Here is a 25,359-nt window from a genome sequence, read left to right as displayed (position 1 = left end):
TTTAATATGACCCCAAAAAAGTACCTGCGCACTATACCCGAGTGCACACTATACCCGCAAATTTACGGTATTCTATTTCAGTATCCACAAATATTCTATTTCAGTGTCTACAAATATTCTACTTCAGTATCCACAAATATTCTATTTCAGTGTCCACAAATGTTCTATTTCAATGTCTACAAATATTCTATTTCAGTGTCTACAAATATTCTACTTCAGTATCCACAAATATTCTACTTCAGTATCCACAAATATTCTATTTCAGTGTCCACAAATATTCTATTTCAGTGTCCAAAAGTATTCTATTTCAGTGTCCACAAATATTCTATTTCAGTGTCCAAAAGTATTCTATTTCAGTGTCCACAAATATTCTATTTCAGTGTCCAAAAGTATTCTATTTCAGTGTCCACAAATATTCTATTGATATATTTGACTTAAAGATCTACATTCTATATATCTAACCCACTTTTGATGTTGTTTCATTTAAATGGTGAATGATAGATAGATAATATTTTTCCAGGTGATCAAAATGCATCCGTTGATAAGGATCCCATGATTTCCTTCAGAAAATTTTGTATCGTAAGTATAGTTATTCATTACCATAATTATCCAACTATGACAACAATTTGTGTTAAAGATCAATTGATCTCTAGGGCTGATATTCTCTATTGAAATATCATCCAAGGCAAAAGTATTAGATGTTACAGAATGTCAGCCTGAGTCAGTACTTAAGATTGATCTCAGACAATCACAGGTAAATGATCATTTTCCCCATACATTATCACAGTCATGTATTGAAGACATTGGTGCCCTGTAATAACCAGATTATGCCTGTGCATCTGTTTTAATACCCCCTGCAGCAAAGTCTGACTGTTCAACATCCCTGTCCGGAAGCAATAGTTTTCAAGCGTAGCATACTACATCCTTACAATATAAAGTTGTGCCCTTTTGCTTTTCGTACAATTTCGACAACATTTTTAGAGTTATACCCCTTTTTGTAGATATTCTGTATGGAACATTTTGTCAACTAGATATAATTAATTACTGAATTAATATTTCTCAAACTTGGCATACTACCTTCCCATGATATAAAATTGTATCCTTTTGCTTTTCTTAAAATTCATTTAGATCTAATTAAGTAGTGAAGCAATATTTCTCAAACTTGGCATACTACATCCCTATGATATATGGTTGTGCCCTTTCATGTTTCATTTAAACTTGATCAAATGCTACAGCTAACTGTAGCCTATAATTTGACATATAAGGTGTTCCAAAACCTCTTGGAGGAATCTTGTTGGGACAACCACTCCAAAACTATTTTTGAATGTAGAGCAGAGGGCATTAGTTGGCCATCCTGGCAACAGTTCTGGTTTCTTTTATATCTTAGTTTCTTGGTTCTTATTCACTGGAAGGTCTGATTGACTATGCATCTTCAGAGGTAAAACGTCAAGGTGACCATTACTTAAAATTTAAACGGGATTTCAGAAATTTGTGGTAATTGACATAATTGACAAAAATCAGATGAGAAGTAAACTGACTACAAGTCAAGGTTATCGGGTCATAGATCAAGATCAGATTTTAAATAGTTTAAGGAGAAGATTGTGTTATGTCACTACAAAGTAAAGTTGACAATCAATTGAGAACTTGCCAAACTGCAGATCAAGTTCTTGAGGTTGAAGGTCAGCAGTAGGTAATTTGCTATGTCATTATCAAGCAAAGTTGGCCAGAGTCAACTGAGAAGTTGCCAGACTACAGGTCAAGTTCACCAGGTGAAACATAGGTCAAATTTTGAATAGTTTAGTGGTAAATATTTTGCAATGACACTATGAAGCAAAGCTTGGCAAAATCAAAGGGTAAGTTTCCAAACTTTAGGTTAAGGTGATAAGTTAAAAACTTAAAAGTCAAATTGAAATATTTCGATGGTAAATATTTTGTCGTGAAATTTTAAAGAAAAATTTATTAAAATCAAATTGAGAAGTTGCCTGGTCGATGTTATATTGAAATATTTTTCTGATAGATATTATGTGATAACATTACAAAGCAAAGTTGACCAGAATTATAAAAGGAAGATTAATGATTAATGCTTTGTTGTGACATTACTAACCAGAATGATCAACATAAAACAAATAAGTATTTGATAAGTTTGATATTAATTTCAGCCATATCTTAGCTGGAAAATATTTTTTTCTTAATTCAATGAATCAATAATAATCTTAATCAAATGAAGAGTCACTTTGTATTAAGGGGTTTTCAATGATAAGAATTGCAAAGTTGAACCATTCCAATCACACAACACACAATTGATAACTGCATAATTTGCCTAATTTTAATAGTGACAAGCATACTCTATATTGAGAGAGCAATGCATGTTCCCTACAAGCCTAAAAGTACCTTGACATCTCTGAAACTAGGCATGAACTTGTCCAAAAACATTTTGATGCCTGATAAGTGTGTGAAGTTTGATAGGAATCTCTCAAGAAATGAAGCCACTTGAGTGCTGACAATGATTTTCTAAAATTATTAAAGAGTGGTCTTGGCCCAACAATCCTAAAGAAATTAACTTGTCCAAGATAATTTTATGCTTTAGAAGTGTGTGAAATTTGATGAGAATTCTTGAAAGAATGCAGCCAGCTAGAACACTGACAAACTATCACAGATGTAGAGACGGTTGGTGCTAGAGCACTGACAAACTATCACAGATGTAGAGACAGTTGGTGCTAGAGCACGGACAAGCTATCACAGATGTAGGGACGGTTGGTGCTAGAGCACTGACAAACTATCACAGATGTAGAGACGGTTGGTGCTAGAGCACGGACAAGCTATCACAGATGTAGGGACGGTTGGTGCTAGAGCAATGACAAACTATCACAGATGTAGAGACGGTTGGTGCTAGAGCACTGACAAACTATCACAGATGTAGGGACAGTTGGTGCTAGAGCTTTGACAAACTATCACAGATGTAGGGACGGTTGGTGCTAGAGCACGGACAAGCTATCACAGATGTAGGGACGGTTGGTGCTAGAGCACTGACAAACTATCACAGATGTAGGGACGGTTGGTGCTAGAGCACTGACAAACTATCACAGATGTAGAGACGGTTGGTGCTAGAGCACGGACAAACTATCACAGATGTAGAGAGGGTTGGTGCTAGAGCACTGACAAACTATCACAGATGTAGGGACAGTTGGTGCTAGAGCACGGACAAACTATCACAGATGTAGGGACGGTCGGTGCTAGAGCACAGACAAGCTATCACAGATGTAGGGACAGTTGGACGAAGTTGAAAGCTCTAGTTTCCAATGGTTTCACTGGTCAGGGACTATTACACATTATCCAAGTTGCCATGAAGAATATATCAAACATTTACCAAGTGGAAATTATTTATCAGTGTTAGCTTGCCAGTCAGGTAAACACATTGCAGGTCCATTTCTGAGATGTCATTTCTGAATTCTTCTATTCAATTGTATCAGCTCCCCTGGCAGTTATACATCAGAAAGACAGTTGAATATAACTAGATGGATGGGACAAAATAAAAAAAATCTAGCAGTAGGTAATGGGTGAGCTTTCCCAGTTTCATATGTGAATGAACTTATGATTGTAAAATCATAGTGTTGGACTTGTAGCATGGATAAGGTATACAGCATATGTCAAAGACACAGCTTTCATTCCAAATGGAATACAAAAAAGGGACAGTTCTAATTCCCAATGTGGACAAATACTACAGTATATACAGATGGGATTCCAAACAAATGAATTATAGACATGTTTACTGTTAAGATTCATTTATCATTTAATAACTTTGGTATCATTCATAATACTTCTACATAAATTGCATAAAGAACAGATATAATAATGTCTAGATAAGTTCTATCTCTTAACAAAAGGACCTGTGTACGTGTTTGATAAACAAAATAGGATATCTTAATAACAGGGTTGAATGATTTTAGGACAAGATGATGGATATCAGCGATCCTCACAAGAAAGCTGAAGAACGTAAGAAGTCAGCAACATTCTGGATGTGGTTTCAGGCTGTTTATAACTTGATCAGTACTTACCTTAAGGAATACTGGAGGAGAGAGTAAGTACAGCATTCAAGGACCCTACTAGAGGAGGAGGGGGCATATACTCTACAAATATTGTCCACACTAATCCTCCTTAAGTTATGGACCCAATTCTATGAAACTAATCCGAAATATTAGAGACCATGTGTAGATGTACCTGCACTCCATGTCTTTTTTTGGGGGTGTTTCTTTTGCAGAGATGCTAGTGAAACTTTTTCAAATGTGTAACTTATTAAAGCCAATAATTTGACACATCAACATATTTCCAGAACCAATTATTTGCAATTATATACAAGATGATTGGAAGATTGAAATAAAAAAAAACATGCTGGTGGATTTAATAATCATATCTTTTAATATGAATCACAGTAATATCTTCTGGACTTTCGCAGTTACTTCAAAGCCATAGCAGAAGTTTACAATAGCCTTTTGCATCCTGGGATCAATAGGTCATCGGGTTATAGGTCAAATCCTAGAATGACTGCCATGCTTGTTTACCAAACTAATGACTTTGGGTAACTTAAAAGAAGAAATAATTGGGAATGTAAAAATTTGGTCAACATACATAGGCATTTGTTAATACTCAACAGTGCAGACACTGATGGAGAAATATTTTAGTAAACCATGTGTAATGTCAGGTCCATATCTGATGTGTTTTGAAATACATCAATAAATTCAAGGATTATTTGTATATAATTCATTTGCAATCTTTATTAAGTGTTTCATTGATGATCTTGATAAACTGCCCTATGATATCTGTTATATCAACAAACTTTGGTCAATGTAATGTGAGAACTTCCTTCCGTTATTTATTACTGGTATATCAAACATTAACAATAGTGGTCACCATATCGTCAGAAAATATGTGACTTATATGCAGATCATATATATATATATATACCGGTGTGGCTTATAACCAGGAAAATATGATTGGCTAAATGTATGTTCAATATTCATAGGAAGTGAATTCATTATCCCTTGTTATAAATTATTTTCCATTTTTGTAACTTTAACATTAAATAACACCCCCCCATCCTTCTCTTCACCTGCTGCCAACCTAAACAGGTCAAACATAAAATGTTGATGCTACTGGGACTGAAACTAAAATAATTGATGTTGAAACTTTTTGGCCGAGGGGGAAGGTATTATCTGTAGTTATTGATAATTTGGTAATCCAGATTTATGTGACTGTATTGTGATTTATTTACAGACTCATTCTTGGTTTTCTGGACAAAGATCAAGCAGAATATTGTCTGAAGGACTCTAAGCCCAACACTTTTCTTCTCCGGTTCAGTAACAAAATCATCACTGATGCTCAGGGCCAGAATATGTGTGGTGCTGTCTCAGTGTCCTATCGCACAGGTAGGCCTTCATAATGCCCAAATGCACAAATATCGAAAGGCAGATATTTTCTTTGTTATGTTGCAAAATAAACCTTTATCTGTACCCAACTATTGTCTAGGCTCTATCTTCTACACTACTCTTTACTTGAACTTTGTACATGGGGTACAAGGTCAGATTGGTGAGCTGGTAGTTGTGTCATGTTTAAAAAAAGTAGTTACAAACTATGTTGAATTTCCTTGCTGTGTGATTCTTGTATATTAACTGTTACATTTAAGATATAATGCTTACCAGATTCTGATATAGAATACCACTCATTCAGAAGATAATATCAATTATGAATTTGAATCAGTGAAATTACCCATTTATAAAAGTCATCCTGCCATTTCAAATCAGGACTAGTGGTTTAACACCTAGGAATGAGTTCTATCGTTGACTCAAATTAGTGGCATTGCTCCTTTGAATCTGATAATATCACGTATTTGTTTGAACTTCTGAATCCTGAATTTGCTCAACAAAAATAAGTGATATTCACACTTATACCTTCAAATTCAATCAAATAATGAAATGCCATAGAATACATGGTGTCACCAGATGTAATTATAAATGCAATACATATCAGTATAAACATCCATCAGATCCATCAGAGCAATTGTAGCACTGACACTATTACTTCTTGAACGGAAACAATGGTTCTGTCAACATTTATATTTAGAACTAGCTTGTGCACATGTTAATCATCAGTGCATTTTACATTTGATAGAGGACTGTACTTGGCCAAATTGTCTTGTTTATCTGTCTGTAGGAAATTGTTTGGTGTCGTATTACAGGTAGATCTCCATAAATTATCATATCAAAATGTGAAATAATCTGGCCAAAAAACTAATTTGTAAATGGAATGATTTTCTTGTTAAAATGCTGTACAGTGCAAAATAATTATTCATCCGTGGTCAGTCGTCAATCAACCATAAACAATTCTTGTTATCAATATTTCTTGAGAAGTACCAAATGGATCTTTCCCAAATTTTATTTGTATGTACCCTTTGGTTCCTAATTTTATCCAAGTGATTTTGGGACTGATTAGAAAAACAAAATAGCTGTCAGGCAGCTGTCTTGGATACTGACAATGAAAGATTGTTATCACTATATTTTGAGAAGTACTGAATGGATCTTTCTTAAATTTAGTTTAAACATTTGCCTTGGTCCAAAGTTATGACCCTCTGATTTTGAGACTGGTCAGAAAAACGAAAAGGTCAACAGGTGACCAACTTGTATTTGGAGGTAAAGATTATAATCACTGTTTCTTTAGAGGAATTCTCAAATTTTATATAATAAAGGGCAAAAAAACAGGGTAGAATTAATAGAAGAGAAAAGGTCCAACTTTTAAAGAGCTTACAAAGGCCAAATAATGGTGGTGTAAGATCCCTCTGGGATCTTTTTTTATCATCAGTCAACAATGGTCAACAGTGGTCAATAATGGACAGGCCTCTTTCTTGGTTTATCATTAGATCACTTGGCAAAAAAGGAAATGACCTTGATCCATATTCAAGGTCACTTCAATGAGATGAAATAATCATGTAAAAAGCTGAACAATACAGGTCTATTTGGCTTCTCATCTACAATATGACGTAGGTCGCTCTTACTTTAACCTTATTGTGTAATGTTGTGAGTGACAATCAAGGTCCTAAGCAAGGTATTGTATTCTACATAAAATGTTTGCAGTGGAAAGATGAATTTTTCTCCCTGAATTGTTTTAGGGTAAAATAGGACACATATTCAGTCAGTCTTCATTATTTCTTTACAGCTGCTGGAAAGATTGACCACATGGTTCCTTCTGATGCAGAGGTCTTAAAGAAATGTAACTTAGCCCAGATGCTAAAAAAAATGATCAATTGTCAAACTCTTGAATGTGAGATGAAATGGGTTTATCCAATGATGCATGACAGAGAGGAGGTGTATAAAGACTTCCTTGAAGGTAAGCCAACTGAACGTCTGTTTTACTTTATTTATTCACCTCTCTAGTCCCTGAAAAGTGGGTTCTACTATCATATAAATATTAGGTAATTAGTGGAGCAGCAAACGAAAGAAAGGGTATTAAATAAAAGTGTTCTTGCACTACTGAACATAGAAGATGTGATGGAAATACATATTGATTGAAAAAATAGTTACTGCCTGATAGATAAGATAAATATGTACAATATTCTTTATTAAAAAAAGAAAATAGTCATTATTTTGAATGAAAATAAGATAGGATTTACTTTCAATTGTCATTATTATTATTATTATTATTATTATTATTATTATCATTATTATACAGCTGATTCAGCAGAAGGCAAACACACTGATGGCTATACCAAGCTTAAGGAGATATTGTTCGTTGACCCAGTGAATGAGGTTACAAATCATTTTGGGTAAGTGGACTATAAGCTAGTATACCTTTTTCATGTTTTGCTAGCTCATTATCATTAGATGATAATGGGTTGTTGAAATTGTCCTTCCTCTATGATCCTGTGGGGAAGAGGACTGAATTTGGTACAAATGGATCTGGGTCTGAGCCTGGCAGAAGGGAGCTCTTGTCAGGTTCTGTCTTTACAGGAACTTTCTTCCTTCTTAATCAGTAGGGACAGAGAGGCAAGACCCAATAGTTGAAATAGGGGTAAAAATTTTAAAATCCTTCGTTTTTTGCTTTGAAATTTAATTTGAAGCTTTAATATTTCTCTTATGTTAAGGAAATTGACAAAAAAAAAATGTAAATAACAATGAAATGAAAGCAGAAATATATGTGTATCCAGGTGAGTGATACAGATCTCATGAGCATATTGTCTCATGTGGAATTTTTACCAAATTTGGTCTGAAACATCAGTGGTGGACAATCATTTGTGAAATTCTTGAAGTTTATTGGACCCTTGGGGACAAGGAGGCTAGACCCAATTGTGGGCATAAGCTTAACGTTTTATTTTCATATGCATAAATGGTTGGGGTGACCACATGGGGGCATATGGAAAGGGACTAACGGGGAAATGGATATAAACCCTTAGAATTTATTTTTCTTTAGTTTTGATGAGGCAGTTTTTACCAAACAAAGACAGGTGAGCCAAATGCCTCTTGTTTGTGTTGAAACCTAAATGACTGATTAATATGTTTCAACATTTTTCAGGAATTTGACAACAGCTGGACGTCCAAAGAAGAGGCCAGTGCATAGGGTCAAATGTCAAGCAGGGAATTCGAGCAATAGTAAGGTGGCTAAGGTTAATGCAGTCAGACATTCAGCACCAGATCAAAGTACAGAGCAAATACTAGATCAGGAAATAATGTCGAGGCAACAGTCTGGAAATCTACCAACACTGGTGTGTGAAAGGGAAGCAAGCATGCAGCAATCCAACAGTTCAATGCAAAGACTGTTACCAGGAAGAACTACGAGTAGGACAAGGTCAGAACCTCATGTTCCTGATGTAATGACCAAGCAGAAGTCTTCTATCACAAGTAGCCAGTCACATTCTTTTTCACCAAGTTATCCACTTCTTCAAACTATGTTATCTGAAAAGGTCAAGGATGGACTCAAACTCAAATTAACACAGGGTGAAGTAGAGGTCAATAAAAACATTAGTTGGAGTCAGGCCGAAGACAGAATGGACATGATTCACAAACAAAAGAAAACCATCATAGGAGGTAACAATGGGTTTATCCCAGTTGAAACAAAAGTCAGATTGAGTGACTCTCCTGCTGCTTTACTACCCATGCCTCAAGGTAGTTTGAAACAGAGTGGCTCTCCTCAGACTGAAACATTGGTGGATCCAAAGGTAGAATCACAGTTACCTTCACAAAATGCACTGTCCACAGTACAAGAGATAATAGTGTCACAAGACGACACACAAATGCTTTTCACACTAACCCCGTTGATTCCATGTGGGCCTTCCTTGCCTTCAGTATCTACCAACACTGAACTCATCAGTGAACAGCAGTTTCAAACACAAATACCCTTCTTTGAGGAACCCCAGCTCAATCTACATCAGAATTTCAATGGAGAGGAGAACACACAAGACGACCAACCCCTCCCAGATCTGTATGATGGTTGCAACGGTAATTTTGATCTCCTTGAATATTTGGAAAGTCCAGAACATGACAATGCTGAAATTAATGAAACCATGCAACAAACTTTCAACGAGGTATGTATCAGAAGATGATTAAGTGTATGGCAATTTCATAACTGTATTCAAAAGGTTAAGTTTGTTGGGAAAACAAGCAACACAATATGTATTTCCCCTCTACAAAACATTGAACATGTCATGGCATTTATGTCTTTTGTTGTTCTTGCATTTGTCTATCTGCAGCTATTTCCTTTTAAATAACTAATGTTTAGCTGGTAGCATGCATAAATGAAAGGATTTCTCATTTGTGTTCTTTAATGACCTTAACCAACTTTCAAGGTCAGAGGGGATAAATAATTAAAAATTTGAAAACCTTTTCATAGCAATCAGGAAGTCCAGCTGGGTTTTGATATTTGACCTTTCACATGTTCATGGAAAGAGTATCTAGTTTGCTCATTAGAGTCCACATCGAAGCTGCCACTTGCACTTGAACTTTTCCCAGAGCTTCTTTGCAGGAATTGCCTATGTGGAAATGATTTCTAGATGCTGATGCTGAAGATAAAGGTCTTTATCACTATAATAAGTAACTTCCAAACTACAGGTCAAGGTCACAAGGTCAAAGGTCAAGGTCAACATCAACTTTACAGTTTGATGAAATAATATTTATGAGCAATATACCTAAATGTGAAATGCAGTAGTTAACTTAAAACAGTGGACCATCTGTTCTCAAATTTTTTGAGATTTTTAATAAAAGAGAACCTCATTGAGCTGCCATTAATTGGGGTACTCTTATGTTCACAAAGTTGATATAAGAATTGATAGATCCTTAATATCATGTGTGCCTTCCTCAAACAGCCATAGTGTCTGTAATTCTGAGTGGTATGGAGTTTATAAGGACATTGGCTTGGCTGTCCTTAGAGGATGTTATTCCATTCCTCAGTAAGTATGTTGGCTAATTTTTTTCGATTGGCGACAAATTGGGTCTAATAGAGATAATTATGTGGGTTGCAGAAAAGTCCCTACAAACTCTTACAATGTGTGGCCATGCGTTACATGCTGAAAGGTCAAATGGTGCTTATAATGAAAGGCCTCAAGATCTCATCTTGGTAGCATACAGCTGTTAAATTCCCATCAATGTTTACTTAAAGTGTCATTAAACCATGGGAAACATCTCTCCAAACTATAACCGATCCACTCTCAGATCTGTAGTGCTCCAAAACTGTCAGCAAGACACTCTCCTCGACGCCAGTGCAAATGTTGGCAGCCATCTCATCTGAATAACATGATATGAGATTCATCTGTGAAGAGTATGGACTTGCAATGCCTCTTAGGGAAACTTATGGGCACCTGTGCTGTCAGCATGGGTGTTAGATTGCCTCTTGCAGTCTAATTCTCCCACTTTTTGGGTATATTCAATGCTTTTCATTACCAATAGTATTTTGTGCTGTTTTGGCATCCATTAATCTCAGGCATGTGCACAAGCCTAATGAACAGATCTTGACTTCGCGATACAAAACAAACCTTTCACTCCAACAGCCTGTAATCAATATAGAAAGTATCACACTGATATAATCCAAACAAGGAATAATTAGGATCAATTCAATGTTTCTTCATCACATTATGTAAATAGAAGTGCTTTATGAAATGTTGGGATTATATATTTTGCTAGTGATGTCGTTTGATGTTGATGTTGATGTCCGTATAGTTGTATAGATGATAGATGTGAATACTATGGTGATAATTGTATACCATTTTCTTTCTACAGATGGGATCATCTGGTATGTAAGCTGTTACAGTGCTGCAGAGCCAGAAGACTTTAAACAGCAATGGATTATGTGATCATCTTTAATGAAACATGGTCCAAAATGAAACTAATCAAAGCTCATAACTTGACACTTAAGATGTCTCCAGAACCATTGCCATGGAATCGTAATGGAGCCTTCAGACTGACTTGATATTGTCTGATTAGGCTGAATATTGATATAGAAGGGTTTCAAAGATTGATTATTACAATGGTACTTTTTTCCAAAACATTTAATGTTATTTGGTTGCTTTGGTAACCAAATGAGACCTGTAATTAAAGGGAAAAAAACATTTAATGTTATTTGGTTGCTTTGGTAACCAAATAAGACCTGTAATTAAAGGGATCTTGTCCATACTTACCCTTCACTGAGGAACAATACCCATGAACACACCTAAATGTTATGAGCCATATGCAGATGAACACAGATTCTTCTTAGTACCCAGGTCACTGTTCATATGAATTTATGTAATGGCCCATAGCTCTCATAATATACAGCAAGAACATACATAGATCAAAACACAAACTGTGTCACCACGGTAACTGGTAATCAATATCTATATTATATATACATTTTTTTTTAAATCTGACCCCAAAAATGTACCTGTGCACTATACCGGAGTGTGCACTATACCCACAGATTTATGGTATATATTGAGGGAAATTCATGGTCATACATAAAACATTGAGTTCACTGAGACTGAAGTGAAAACAATTGATGTGTTAACTTTACAGATCAGCAGAGGAATGTTATTTGTCCTCAGGATATCAGTTCTAGTTAAACTCAAATTTGAGTCAAAAGTTTTAATGAAATTTGAAAAAATACTGTGGACCTGTGATAATCCAGCTAGATGCTGATAGAATAGAACAAGAGTTTCAGTTTTTTGTTTTATTCACAATCATAGTGATTGTTTGTAATTTTTTATGCAGTCACTCTAACTTTATGTACTTTCTATAATGTGTATAGAATATGTTGTACCTTTTTGTAGTATTGATGTTAAGGAAATTCCCAAGCAAGGCAGGTTATCGGTTCTATGACCAAGCAAAGTAATTCTCTGTTTGATGTTCAAATTAAAATGAGTGTCAAGCAGGACAGAAAGGACTGTAGCTGTCCGTATAATGTGAGTAATGCTCATAGTCAATTATTTTTGTGTCCATGTTATGACTTTTCAGTGTGATAGCACTTTAAATGTATCTTTTATTGATTCCATTATCAGTGGACACCATCGTCATAAGACTTTAAATATTGTATGTATAAAAACAAAACAAAAAATCTTTGTAATATAGTTTATGCCACGTAATATTTCTCATGTACTTCTGTCCCATCCTGTCATCCCTTTCTGTCCCAAATCACCACCATTGCTCTAAAGATTTAACTTCTGTAAGGATTTTGGTCAAATTAATACCAAGATAAACTGTAACAATCCTTAAATGAGAATATTTCACATGTTTTAGCATAAATTATTGATGTCTATTCAGGACTTCATGTAAAACTATGTTGTATGTATCTTTTACATGCACAATTTATACAATCAAACATATATATAGTGTGTTTTATGTAATGTAGATAATGTATTTATACTTGTAAAAAGAACATTTCAAATGTATTTTTGTCCTTAGATATGCAAATTTATACAACAGTACATTAACTAGATCAAAGACATGCTTAAAGCATATAAAAATCTTTTGTGTCATGATAATTTGATGTTACGCTTTTAATGTGTGATTTTGATGTTTCTGTAAAACAGGAAACCAATGAGATTATTGGTCACATTATTGATCACTAGTAATTGGTTTTAGTCTTAGTTACATTATACTCACCCAATTTGGATTATGTTGTCATTATACTTAGATCATTGATGTTTGAAACTTTGTTCAGACTCCATAGAAGTCTATGCTTATTTAATTGTAGTATTTATACACAACATAAGAAACGCCATAGTTAGGGTTTACATACTATTTATTATTTAAAACACTACATAACAAGATTGTCATAATAAATACATTTGGCTCTTCTTTGGGGCTACTCACCATGTGTATACCTTATAAAAACATTCACATAACACATTAACTTCCTAATAATTTAACCTGATCCGAAACTTAAATGATAACATGTTATTATCTGATTGAACATGTAAAATTTAGTTATTATCTAAATGGGGAAAAGAATTTCCTGAAATTCTATTGGCCAAACGAATGAATTTTTGCTATGTGTACAGCAACAATGAGTGAGAGCCCCAAGAAATACTTAGATCATTGATGTTTGAAACTTTGTTCAGACTCCATAGAAGTCTATGCTTATTTAATTGTAGTATTCATCTATTTTACAACATTTGCAAAGAAGCTTAAATAAAAGTGCACAAGGGAGTAATGTGGACTACCTGGGGAAACCCATAGCTACATGGTCAACCAGGTCACCCCAAACCTTTCTTTGTCAGACCAGGCAACCAAACCCTGGTTGTCTAGGTGAAAGAACTGTTATTGTTAAGTTGTTGACTATAATACTGTATCACTGCTAACCTCACACTTTACAATGCTCTCATCTAAAAATGTTGTTACCTTAAAAACTTTCCCAATGATATACTAGTTGTCCAAATTAACACCCTTTCCTCCTTCCCTCTTCTAACCTCACACTTTACAATGCTCTCATCTAAAAATGTTGTTAAGTGGAGAAGGTTGATGAAGTCATTGTCTTTATGTTATCAGAAAGCAAAGACTGTTTATGAGAAAAGCTCTCACGTTAATGAGAAAATATGGTGGAGCAATGGAAAGTTAGGTAGTGTTGTGCTATATAACATGAGCTCTATTCTAACCACTAACATCAAGGCCATATGAGAATGTCCAATTACCAAGTTAATCATCTGTCTGTGTAATGTTGATGAAAAGTAGGCGAGTTAATGTCAGCACAGAGTGCAGGTTAGGATGTGTTAGGATTAAGCCCAGCTCAGAAAAATGTTATTTGATCAGGTGGACATTGAAAATACATACAATATCAAGTTACCACAGGTTAGAAACTGCCTTTTTCTCTAATGTCATCACGTCATGTCATGTAAATATTTTGTGTGTTGACCTTGATCAGAGTTAACTTGGGATAATATTAAGCCACAGGAGTCAACCTCTAAAATATAGCTTTAGGTCATAGGAACACTAGCACAGTCAAGTCATGTCAATCCCACCCTCATTCCATCACTATCCACTTTCACATAATACTTTCCAGATTCTACTAACTTACTTTTCTCATCTACTGAAAGGCCAAAAGGCTAAATTTGTAATTTTTTCTAGTAATATATCATGAAACCTATATATTGTTTCACAGTAACTCAGTAACATATAAAGTGAAAAAGTAGGGTTCAGCTGCTCTGTCTATTACCATGGAATCATTTACATTGGTATGAGATTTATTTTCGTTAATTCTATGGATACTGGTTATCAGTAAATTCATATGTCCATGAATTGTTATCAATGTAATTACATCTGATTAAATCCGAAAAATCATTTTACCCATAAAATAGTGATTTTTGAAAAACATTAAAAATTGAGTCAATTGAGCTTTTTTTTGCCAGGAATTAAGTTTTCTATTTCAAACTTTAACATGACACTTTTGTTAACCTATATTAAATGTAGAAGGATGAGTAAGTGCTAAGGAAAGTGCTAACTTCACTGTTTAGTGGGTTTTTTACACTGGAATGAGCTGTGAACCATTTGTATTGGGTTGTAATATATAACATTGTAGATGTATTTGTTTTGGAAAGCACAAGGAGTTGGTTACAAATAAAACCTAAAAACAAGGGCAAAATATTGTAATATTAAGCTGTACTCATATAGATAAAATAAGAATGACATAGTTGCTTATCATTGCAGGGATAAATATGTTCGCTATTTCTTGGTACATTAAAATGATCGCAAAAATTAAGTCCTTGAAATAATGAGACCAGTGTGTGTAAGACATTCCTTTACCCAGAGCACAAAATTTTCATTTGTTAAAAGATAATTCAGCCAGGTGTGTATGGTAAACCCTATTCTGCATTTATTCATAAGTCTTTTCTAAAATCATATTAACCATATTGGAACTGCACTGATGTTAGGTCTTTGCTGAGTTTTCCTGTTGTGTATGCATCACAAATTGTGCAATGTTTTGCAATCCCACAGCTGTATATATGCACCTGGTAGCTATGCTGGAGTATCCAGCATTTGAATCAAGAGATTTTAATGGAGTTATTGCCCTTTTTGGATTGCAGAAATGTCATGTTTGACATCTTTAGATGGTGCGGCTTGTCAGATCACCTTATATCCATGGTCCATTGCCCGTCCGACAGGCGGCCATCTTGGAATTTGATTTTGAAAGTTTGTTATCGCCATTCCTCAAGAAATATTGGATGGATCTTTTTTCAGATTTCATATGTAGGTTCCCCTTAATCCCTAATTGTGACCGTTTGATTTTGGGACTGATCAGAGAAACAAAATGGTCAACAGGCAGCCATCTTGGATTTTGACATTGCAAATTTGTTATCAATATTTCTAAAGAATCAATGCATACATCTTTCTCAAATTTTAAGTGAAGGGGCCCCTGGTTGCTCCCTTTTGATTTTTGGTCTGATCAGAAAAACAAATGACCAACAGGCAGACATCTTGGATTTTGTATTAGAAAGTTTATCGCTTTTTCTTGTCAACTACAGCAAAGATTTTTTTTCAAATTTCATGTGTATGTTTCTCTTGATGCCTAATTGTACCTGTTAGATTTTGGTACTGATCAGAAAAAGAAAATGGCTAACAGGTGGTTATCTTAGATTTTGATTTTGAAGTTTGTTATTGCTACTTCTTGAGAAATACTGCATAGATATTTCTCAAATTTCATGTATTGGTTCCTTTTTGTCCCTAGTTGTGCTGTTTAATTTTGGGACTGATCAGAAAAAACAAAATGGCCAACAGGCAGCGCTCTTGGATTTTGCATAGTTAAGATTGTTATCCCTATTTCTTAAGAAGTAATGACTGGATCTCTCTCAGATTCCATTACATTGGTCTCTACTTGTGTCCATTTGATTTTAAGACTGATCAGAAAAAAGAATGGTTTCCATGTGACCATCTTGGATTTGGCAGATCAAGATTTATCATCCCGATTTCTGCAAAGGAATGTTCAAATTTCTTATCATTAAAAGCAAAAACAGAGAAGAGAAAAAAGAAGGGAAAATATAAAGATCTAACATAGATGGGTGCCAAGATCCCTCTGGGATCTCTTGTTAATCTTTCAAAGTTTGTCAAGGTGCACGTAATATATTTTGTTTAAGAACCTGATTAATTAACATGATATTTTTCATTGTAAATAATTAGGTACTTTACTGCTCTTGGTTTGTTCTCATGCTGAGGCCAAGATAGATGTTATAATGGAGGACACTATTTCTTGCTTTCTTTTTTTAGGCTAAACGTACTCAGTACGCATAGCCTATTGCGACGGCCTTTCAGACAAAATTTACCGATTCTGGCCTTCTCATTGGCTGAAATATCAAAAAGAGTTAGAGCCCTCTGGCAGCAATTTTCTGCGTAAATAATGCTGCGATCTTTCAAATCGCTATTTTAACAGCATCCAAAATTAGTTTATTTTTTTAATAACAATACGATTACTATATATTTCAAAAAAGAAGCACAGTGTGGTTGAACTATTGATAAATTTTGAACAATATATTTTACGGAATTCTAAGCGTACACAGAACACTGTACGTGCGAGTTGATAAGAAGCTAGTCTGGGGGCTTGGTTTGAATTATCAAGGAACAGCACTTATAAACAAACAAAGCTTACAAACAGAATATCAATTTTGTTTTAATCCTTGTCGTTGTGGCAAGATCGTCTTAATATATAACATCACTTTATCTCATTAGACGTCACCGAATTGGACTGTTCGTCCCATAGTGAAAATATTGTAAATTTTGTATATATATGGAAGTCTGGTTTAATCTCAAAGAACTATGTCTTTATAGACATAATTACTGGAAGAAAAGTCTTACCATGATACTTCAAGGAAGATAGGCATGTAAATACATTTAATGTAATTACTTACACTTTTATCTATCTGAAATGCTGTGTACACCTTATCTACTTTGCAATACATTCAAAATAAAGAAGTAGGTAGAAAGTCCTTTCGATTTGTTTAAATCCTCATATTGATAGGATAGTAAGTGCAACATCTTGGGTATTTCAAAGGTTTTATTTAGTCAACTTCATCATAGAACTATTTATCATTTGGCTTGTTGGCGATAAATATATGGTTGTGTGTATTTTGTTATTTTTTTTTTACCTGTTTTGATTTGTTCACATTATTGTCGTCAAATTTGAAATAAGAATTAAAGAAGATATAAAATCACTTAAAATTAAGAAAAATAGCCTCTGGTCCTCTTATTTTAGTAATTTTTGCATTCCAAAGTGTAGGAGTATGGGGAAAGTAATATAGCTTTGCTGTTATTTGTGAACATTTTTCAATACGTTTAGCCTCTCAGTACTTTCAGTACTTTGATTTTGTTTGGGGTTTTATTTTTCATTGTATTATTTCATTGTGATTAAGTAACACAATATTCTATAATATCACAAAATATTTTATTACACAGGGTTGTACATAATCATGAATAAAATACAAATAATTTTTGAGTATCTATGGATTTAATCTATGGATATCAACAGTGCAGTATCAAATTTAATCTCAAAAGATGATTTTATACAAACAGATTAGATTATTCATGCTAGCTGCAGTGCATGTTCAATTACAAAGGGCTCTCTTATGACTGACAATTCTTGAAATTTTAAGCACCTTCAAAAGTACAAATTGTTTATCTTGTCAAAACATTTCATTAGTGCTTAAAGACTTGAGAGTCTATGCTGATATTGAGGTGACAAACTTGTACTTAAAGGTCCTTGGAAATCCTGAAAGTAACACATTAAAAAATACTACAAATATTACATTGGATACTGGTCATAAAAACATCTGTTGAGACCCTTGAAAACTGATTTTACAAACAACTTTTTTGAAAAATAAGACTGGTAAATAAACCAGAATGTACTGTAATATCTCTGATCATACAATACCCAGTTACACATTTAATGTGAATGCTAATAAGTATTTCACAATCTTTATAAATGGAAATAGATTTTCTAACAAATGTTCCTTTATACATCACTATTGCTTGATGGAGACTTTATGGTCACAATTGAAATTCCAAGTGCAATTATATAGCAGAGATGAGTGAAAATATTGGTGATGATGAACATTGAATTTTGTATTTAATTATTCATAGAAAATATGACCAGATTTTTTTCAAACTGGGAAAACAAATGTTATATAGCATTCATTGGATAAATAGCTTGACATCATAACTGAAGGTCACATGATGTTGTACAAAAAGCATGTACAATGTATGAAAAGAGCTACGGCTACCAAGTTTGCAATATAACAATGATGTATCCTAGATTATTGGAGAAGGAAAAGAATTCCCCAATCAGACATGCTCCTGCATTTTAATGTGGAAGGAATTGTATTACTTTGAATATATATTGGTCAGTCACTTCTTAGTTGTGACAAAAAAATAAATTTTTGTATAACTGTTGCAATTAAATACAACTAAAGCATAGAGAATGAGTTACAGCTGTTATGTCAACATTTTCCAACCTTTTTATACGATTGACTATCCAGCAAGAAAAAAAGAAAAAGAAAAAAAAAATGTACAAATAGTTTTTGCACTCGCTTTCATTAAGTTTTGATTAATTGTCTGGTATTCACATTTTTGTTTTTTGTTGCCAATAAAATAACAATTACGAAAAACCTCATCAGTTTTGATTTTTATTTACCTGCATTTTTATGACCAAACACTTTCATGGTCAGGGCATATTGTGTTATACTTGTCAGTCAACCCATCACTCCACCATAATTTTGTTTCTACTCGCTTCCTCATTCATGGATACAGATACAGAACTAATTTGATGTGTATAGTTATATAATAATGATATGCAAGTCAAGTTGTGATTCAGTGATGGTCAGGTGTTTTGTTTTCCAAAGTTATAGCTATTTAATTTAGAAGATTTTGAAATTTTCAAGGAAATGCTAAGAACATGATTGGGTAGCCTTCCTCAACACAACAATAATCTAGAATAAGAGCCCCTTGGGTGATCATCTGGCTGTAATATATATGTATATGAAAGAGGCAAACTAAGCCTAAAAGAAATTGCTCAACTACTCTTATAGCTTACATAAAAAACATTGTTGGTTTATCAAGACATTTTCTGCAAACTTGAAATCATATTCTTTATACATTTATACATCTTTATATATTCTTTAGACCCTTCGCCTTTTAGTGATTGAGAAGAAACTGCTTAAGCATTTTAACACATTTGACCTCTGTGACCTTGAAAGTAGGTCGAATATCAGTACCCTGAGCCATCTGGTCATTGAGAAGAAGCCATATAAACATTTAAACACATCTGATACCTGACCTTGAAAGTGGGTCAATGTCATTCACATTAAGAAATTTGGTAGTTCTACATCCTAGATTGCTACAGGTTAAATATTATCAACCTGGGCCTTTCATTTATTAAGAGGAAGTTGCTTAAGCATTCCAACACATTTGACCCTTGTGACCTTGAAAGTTGGTCCAATATCAGCTCCCTTGGGTCTTTCAGTTATTGAAAAGAAGTCATTTAAACATTCTAAGACATTTGATCCCTGTGACCTTTCAAGCGTATCAAGTTAATTCCTGTGAACTAGGGGTCAAATCAACTTTCTGAATTTAAGAAATAATTCTCCACTTTCAATGATGTTTGACCAAATTTGGTTTAAATCCATTCAAGCATTGAAAAGAAGTAGCGTTTTGAAGCAAAAGTATTGTCTAATATCCCTTTTTGGGGCCCTGCTCAATAGCCCCTTGGCATCAATCAACTTTCTAAATATCAGAAATGATTCTCTATTTTCAATTATGTTTCAGACCAAATATAGTTTAATCCATTCAAGCATTAAGATTGAGATGCATTTTGAAGCAAAATATTGTCTAAATTCCCTATTTTTGGCCTCACCCACCCCTAGATCTCTAAATCTAACATCAGCACTTCCCCTTTTACGGCCCTGTCCCTTGACCCCAGGAGATCAAATCAAAATTCTGAATTTCAGAAATGACTTCCCTCACCCAATGGTGCATCACACCAGATTTGCTTGAAATCCATTTCTAATTCTTTACCACTGATTCTACAGTCAGAACTTCTATTTTATTTTGTGAATCACGAGTACACCTCTGTCCCTTTGCTTTAGAAATGTCATAAATATGTATAAATCACAAGCAAATAACACTCAAGAGATCAAAATTTCTGCTTGATTGCTAACAGGGACATTCCTGTCATTACAATATAGCTAATTCTATAAAAACATGTCTTACATAATTTATAATTGTTGTAATCTCTATTGAACAGATAATGTACATACTTTTATCATAACAATAAACATCACACAATCGACAGACCTTTACCATGTTGCAATTAGACAGAACATGGGTAAGCCAAAACTACTGTTTTCTTAAAAAATTCTTAAATGTCACCATCAGTTACCAGAGGAATATCGATGTAGTGTAAACTTAGAAATGTTGACTCGTAACATTTGACAATTTATGGGAAGAGATAACAAGCAGGATCTCGAGATGTGCCACTGGATCCACTAATCACTGACCAGTCTTGTATTCAATGTAAATCAATGGAGCAGTTATAATTTTAGATTATTAAATGTCTTGCCATTATACGATTCATGTGCCTTAACTAATTTTACCCGTTGTAGGTATTCCTTGGTGTTGCTAATGGTAACAGAAATTGTTGTCATGTAACACATATGCAGACATGTAATGGTAAGCAGGATACAAGAAGTCCTTGGATGTGGTAGAGCTGCCTAAATTACCATCTCACATACTGACAGTTACATCAGCCTGCTAAAGGGTTAGCATGTATTGTTATGTCTTGTATTCGTATGTCAGAGAGAGGACGAAAGTTTTTTTCTTTCACTGGCAATTTCTCCAGTTCATCCAATGTATCAAACCCATCAATAACTCTGCAAAAGAAAATGAAATATGTCAAGTACAACACCAAGTCAGGTTTAAGATAAACATGTGTACCGGTATATAAAGCTAGAAAAAATATCAGTTTTCAAATGAGAATTGTTTCCAATACATGTACCTAAAAATGTACCCGAAAAACCAAAGTGCAAACTTCTCGTGTTACAAAATATTTCTGTATTTATTAAGGTACTACATCAGGTCTACTTATCACTAAATACAATGTACAAAGTCATCAATTCATACACACCATTTTAGTATTTTTGTTAAAAATGAAAAACTTTGTAAAATGAGGTGAGCAAAGAAAAATCCCACTTACTTCCCAAAGATGGTGTATTTGGCATCCAGATGTGGCTGTTTAGCATATGTGATGAAAAATTGTGATCCATTAGAGTCTGGACCATTGTTTGCCATGGAAACAACACCTCGCACAGAATGCTTCAAGTAGAGTTCAATACAAACATCACAATATGACCATCCAATTTTGAATTGTACAATTACAAATATTATCCATACAAGGCAACCAAATTCTTTATTAATATAACTTTGCTGATTACTGCATGTTCCTTGCTCACAGCTTAAGGTTTTATCATTCCATCCTATGTGACAATACGCCATATCTACCTATAAGTCATGTTTTAAGACAAGAAACAAAACACCCAATCATTTGAACATTTCTTAGGATTTATATCCAATCTCATGAGTTCATTCTTAAAGCCCAACAAGTGAATCATGTTAGTTGTGAAAAAAGCTTGATGTAAATTAAACTGATTTGGAAGGAACATTAAATTACAAATGGTTTTCCTGTGCAAGATATGTTTAATAATTATTACTTTTAAAAACTCTAAAGCAAGCTCAATATACTGGTTATCTCCCCAAGTAGATTTGAATTAAATGTTTTGTTTATTTTTAGTGAGAAACAATTCAATCCTGGTTAGAGTCATTACCATCAGATAGCTGTTTGATTTTACATAATGAACAAGAGTGTTGTTGACACAATATATGACTTTGTTTGATTTTGTCATCCACATCTTTTTACTGGTTTGCAAAAATAAAATCTTCAAAGATTCCTTTCATAAAGTGGCATATGAAAAGAAAACTCATGTAAGATCCTATATTTACATACTTGAAAGCTAACCTGAATCGGTGTCATTATCATCATAATTTTTACCTAGAATTTAAGTCTTTATACGCTTTTCATCCAACTATTTAAAGACATATTACATACATTGATTTATCTTAAAAATATCAACTCGTCAAACTTATCAATATTTCTCTTGCCTATCACTGGGTGAAAATGTTAGCAAATGTTATTATCATCTCATATTTCTTCTCCATTAATTGTTTATAGGTTCTATTTCACAATATCTTTGTAATTTCCAAGATTCAAGTTCTGAAAATAAATCTTTTCTGGTGAGTTTTATTTTGAAATCGTGAGAAATAGTACTAAGTAGTAAAACAAAAATTCCAGATTACAGTTCCCATGAGCACACTGCCCAAACAAGGTGAATCCATACCCAAAATTCCAAGTTCTTGAATTTCCAGTGACAAGCAGTAAAAAAGATAAGAGACCACACAACCTTTATTTATGCAGGTTACAGGTCAAAAAGTAAATCTGAGTGACCTGCTTTTGATACAGGATATGTTGCCTCACAAAGGTGAACCCATATTCCTAGTATGAAGTTACAGTGACAAGGAGTGTAGGGGATAGAACCTGGACAAACTTTCCCTTTATTGAAGGTCAGAGGTCAAAATGCAGTTCTTTGATACATAACACACCATCTCACCAAGGTGAACCCATATGCTAAGTATGAAATTTTAATAACAAAATCATGTAGAAGATAGAGCTGAGACAATATAGTGGAAGGAGGGAAAAAGATGGACACAACACAAACACACAGTTCCCTCCAGGAAAACAAAAAAATTACAAGCCGATTTGTTTGATACTAAATGGTTTCTTCAAAAAACAGAAATTCCAACACTGCATAATGATATCAAGGTAACTGTGTATGCCTTTTGACTGTCATTTTTGTTTACATCTTGTTCAGTACGAACTACAGTCATTAGTCTTATACTAAAATAGTCCAGCTATACTGACCAGTTTACTCAAACATTTAAAATATACCACTCACCTTAAGGTTGTCACGAAACTCATCCTCAAATTTCCTGTCCCATATACTGGTGCCACCCTTTCCTGTCCCTGCACAAACAAATTATTAACATACAGTATCATTAATATGATAATATGATAGCATATGATATTCCACAAGAACAGAAATTTAACACTGTAAACTGTGTGAAAATGTAAGAGATCCTGTATTCAATCAAAATCCTGTTTCAAACTACTAAATGTCTTTATGGATTACAATTGGGAATTGTATAAATTAACATATTTATGAAAGCGAGATAAGAGATCAGCCATATATATCATATTTGATTTGATATTGTTAAAGAACCTATTATAACCTACGAGTTCCTACCTGTGGGATCTCCTGTTTGTACCATGAACCCTTTAATGTTTCGGTGAAATATGCAGCCTTTGTAATAGTCACTTGCGCACAATGCCAAAAAGTTCTAGGAGAGAAAATTTCACATAAATTTTATTTTTTTTACCTATGTTTAAATCAAATCTTAACATCGTTTAAATATATGCACTAAAAAACAGATTTTATGGTCTTTAAACAATTTTGATCATTAGAATGAAGACATGTAAACTATTCTACAGATTCTATCCAATTGTCTTTAAACAACTTTGATCATTAGAATGCATAAATGTAAACCATTCTACATATTCTATCCAATGTAATTACTCTAGTAACATGAGGTCTAATGGTGACCTGAGAAAAGCAATATTGAAAATTAAGGTTAAAGGGTAAGTAGCTCTAAAGTGTTATGAAAAAGAAATTGTGACATTGATGACAGTAAGCAAGTGTTAATATATGCATACCATCAAGATTGTCATCCTATACTAATAATTTTTACAAAGTTATTTCCAGTGGGAAATGAAAACTTTAGGTTTAAAAATGCATTTTTTTTCTATCAAAATTATTAGAAAAATTATTGTCCATTTTCCACCATATTTGAAAAATTTGTAGAATTGTTTCATAAATTCACATATCACACATGGAAACTCACTTAAGACTTTAGTTTTATGTATAGTTTTAATTTTCAATTACAGTTCATATAGCTTCCATCTAAATTTGTTATTACTTACCAACTAAAATACATTTTTGTGATCTTATATTTCATTTCTAAACTCTGTTTGCTATTGACAAAACAAAAACCATAATGACAGATACATCATATTTACCTCACTTGATGCTGGACATTGCTCACAGAAAACCTCAATCTTGATATCTCCTACATCAGTATGAAGAGTTACAGACTGCAAGACAAAACTAGCTATTACAACACAAATCATTTTACTGGTCTAATATAGGTTCCAGATAGTTTTGTATGTTCCTTAACAAGAAATTATATATTAATAGTGATATACTATTGAAAATTGTTTTACTTCAAAAAACAACTTTGTACATGTACCTTGAAGTAGTTTTCAACATTTACAACATTTTTTTCAATTACAGTATAGTGGCCATGAGGTTTATTTGGTTTATTTGGTTTTTGTATGCTTGCTTTCACCAATGATATAAAGGGTATTAAAAGTATTTGCATATTTGTGTAGAAGTTGAGAGTACATGTCACCTTACAAGCTTAATTGGGCTTGTCGTAATTCCCTTTTAGTTAAGGGTTGCTAGTTCAAACTCCTCTGGAATCATAACTTTTTTTGTCAAAAAAGTAACACTTAAACTAGATGAGGGTTTTAATAAACAATATCCCAACATACTGCCATTAATTTTGATTAAAATAATCAGAGTGATTATTTGAATTATATAACTCAATAACATGTACTACCAATCAAGCCCAGCTGGGAATCTATGATGTATGAATACAAAACTGATAGCATTATGATCACCAGGTAAATGTAAACTATAAACAGCCC

The 25,359-nt window shown here is 33.7% G+C and overlaps 2 protein-coding genes across 2 annotated transcripts in view; one reads left to right on the top strand and one right to left on the bottom strand.

Annotated features, from left to right (window-relative positions):
• LOC132546395 (signal transducer and transcription activator-like) overlaps positions 1-13,811 on the top strand; it is a 35,350-nt gene extending 21,539 nt beyond the window's left edge. Inside the window, exons 11-17 of the mRNA XM_060210108.1 lie at positions 521-579; positions 3,948-4,078; positions 5,272-5,423; positions 7,207-7,377; positions 7,720-7,813; positions 8,560-9,568; positions 11,256-13,811. Coding sequence (XP_060066091.1) covers positions 521-579; positions 3,948-4,078; positions 5,272-5,423; positions 7,207-7,377; positions 7,720-7,813; positions 8,560-9,568; positions 11,256-11,276 — 1,637 coding nt within the window. The 3' untranslated portion in view covers positions 11,277-13,811. The remainder of the gene's footprint in view (positions 1-520; positions 580-3,947; positions 4,079-5,271; positions 5,424-7,206; positions 7,378-7,719; positions 7,814-8,559; positions 9,569-11,255) is intronic.
• A 4,086-nt stretch (positions 13,812-17,897) lies between these two features.
• Positions 17,898-24,780, bottom strand: LOC132546394 (peptidyl-prolyl cis-trans isomerase-like 3). The gene is made up of 5 exons (XM_060210107.1): positions 24,670-24,780; positions 23,840-23,933; positions 23,492-23,559; positions 21,679-21,797; positions 17,898-21,355 (listed from the first exon to the last, which is right to left on the bottom strand). Exons 1-5 carry the CDS (start codon positions 24,778-24,780, stop codon positions 21,229-21,231), a joined length of 519 nt encoding a protein of 172 aa, XP_060066090.1. The 3' UTR covers positions 17,898-21,228.
• Positions 24,781-25,359: the final 579 nt, after the last annotated feature.

The sequence above is a fragment of the Ylistrum balloti genome, unplaced genomic scaffold (assembly GCF_031769215.1).
Source record: "Ylistrum balloti isolate Yb309-2 unplaced genomic scaffold, AGI_CSIRO_Ybal_v1 Utg369888, whole genome shotgun sequence".
NCBI classification, from domain to species: Eukaryota; Metazoa; Mollusca; class Bivalvia; order Pectinida; family Pectinidae; genus Ylistrum; species Ylistrum balloti.
This window is presented reverse-complemented; position numbering and strand designations above follow the sequence as displayed.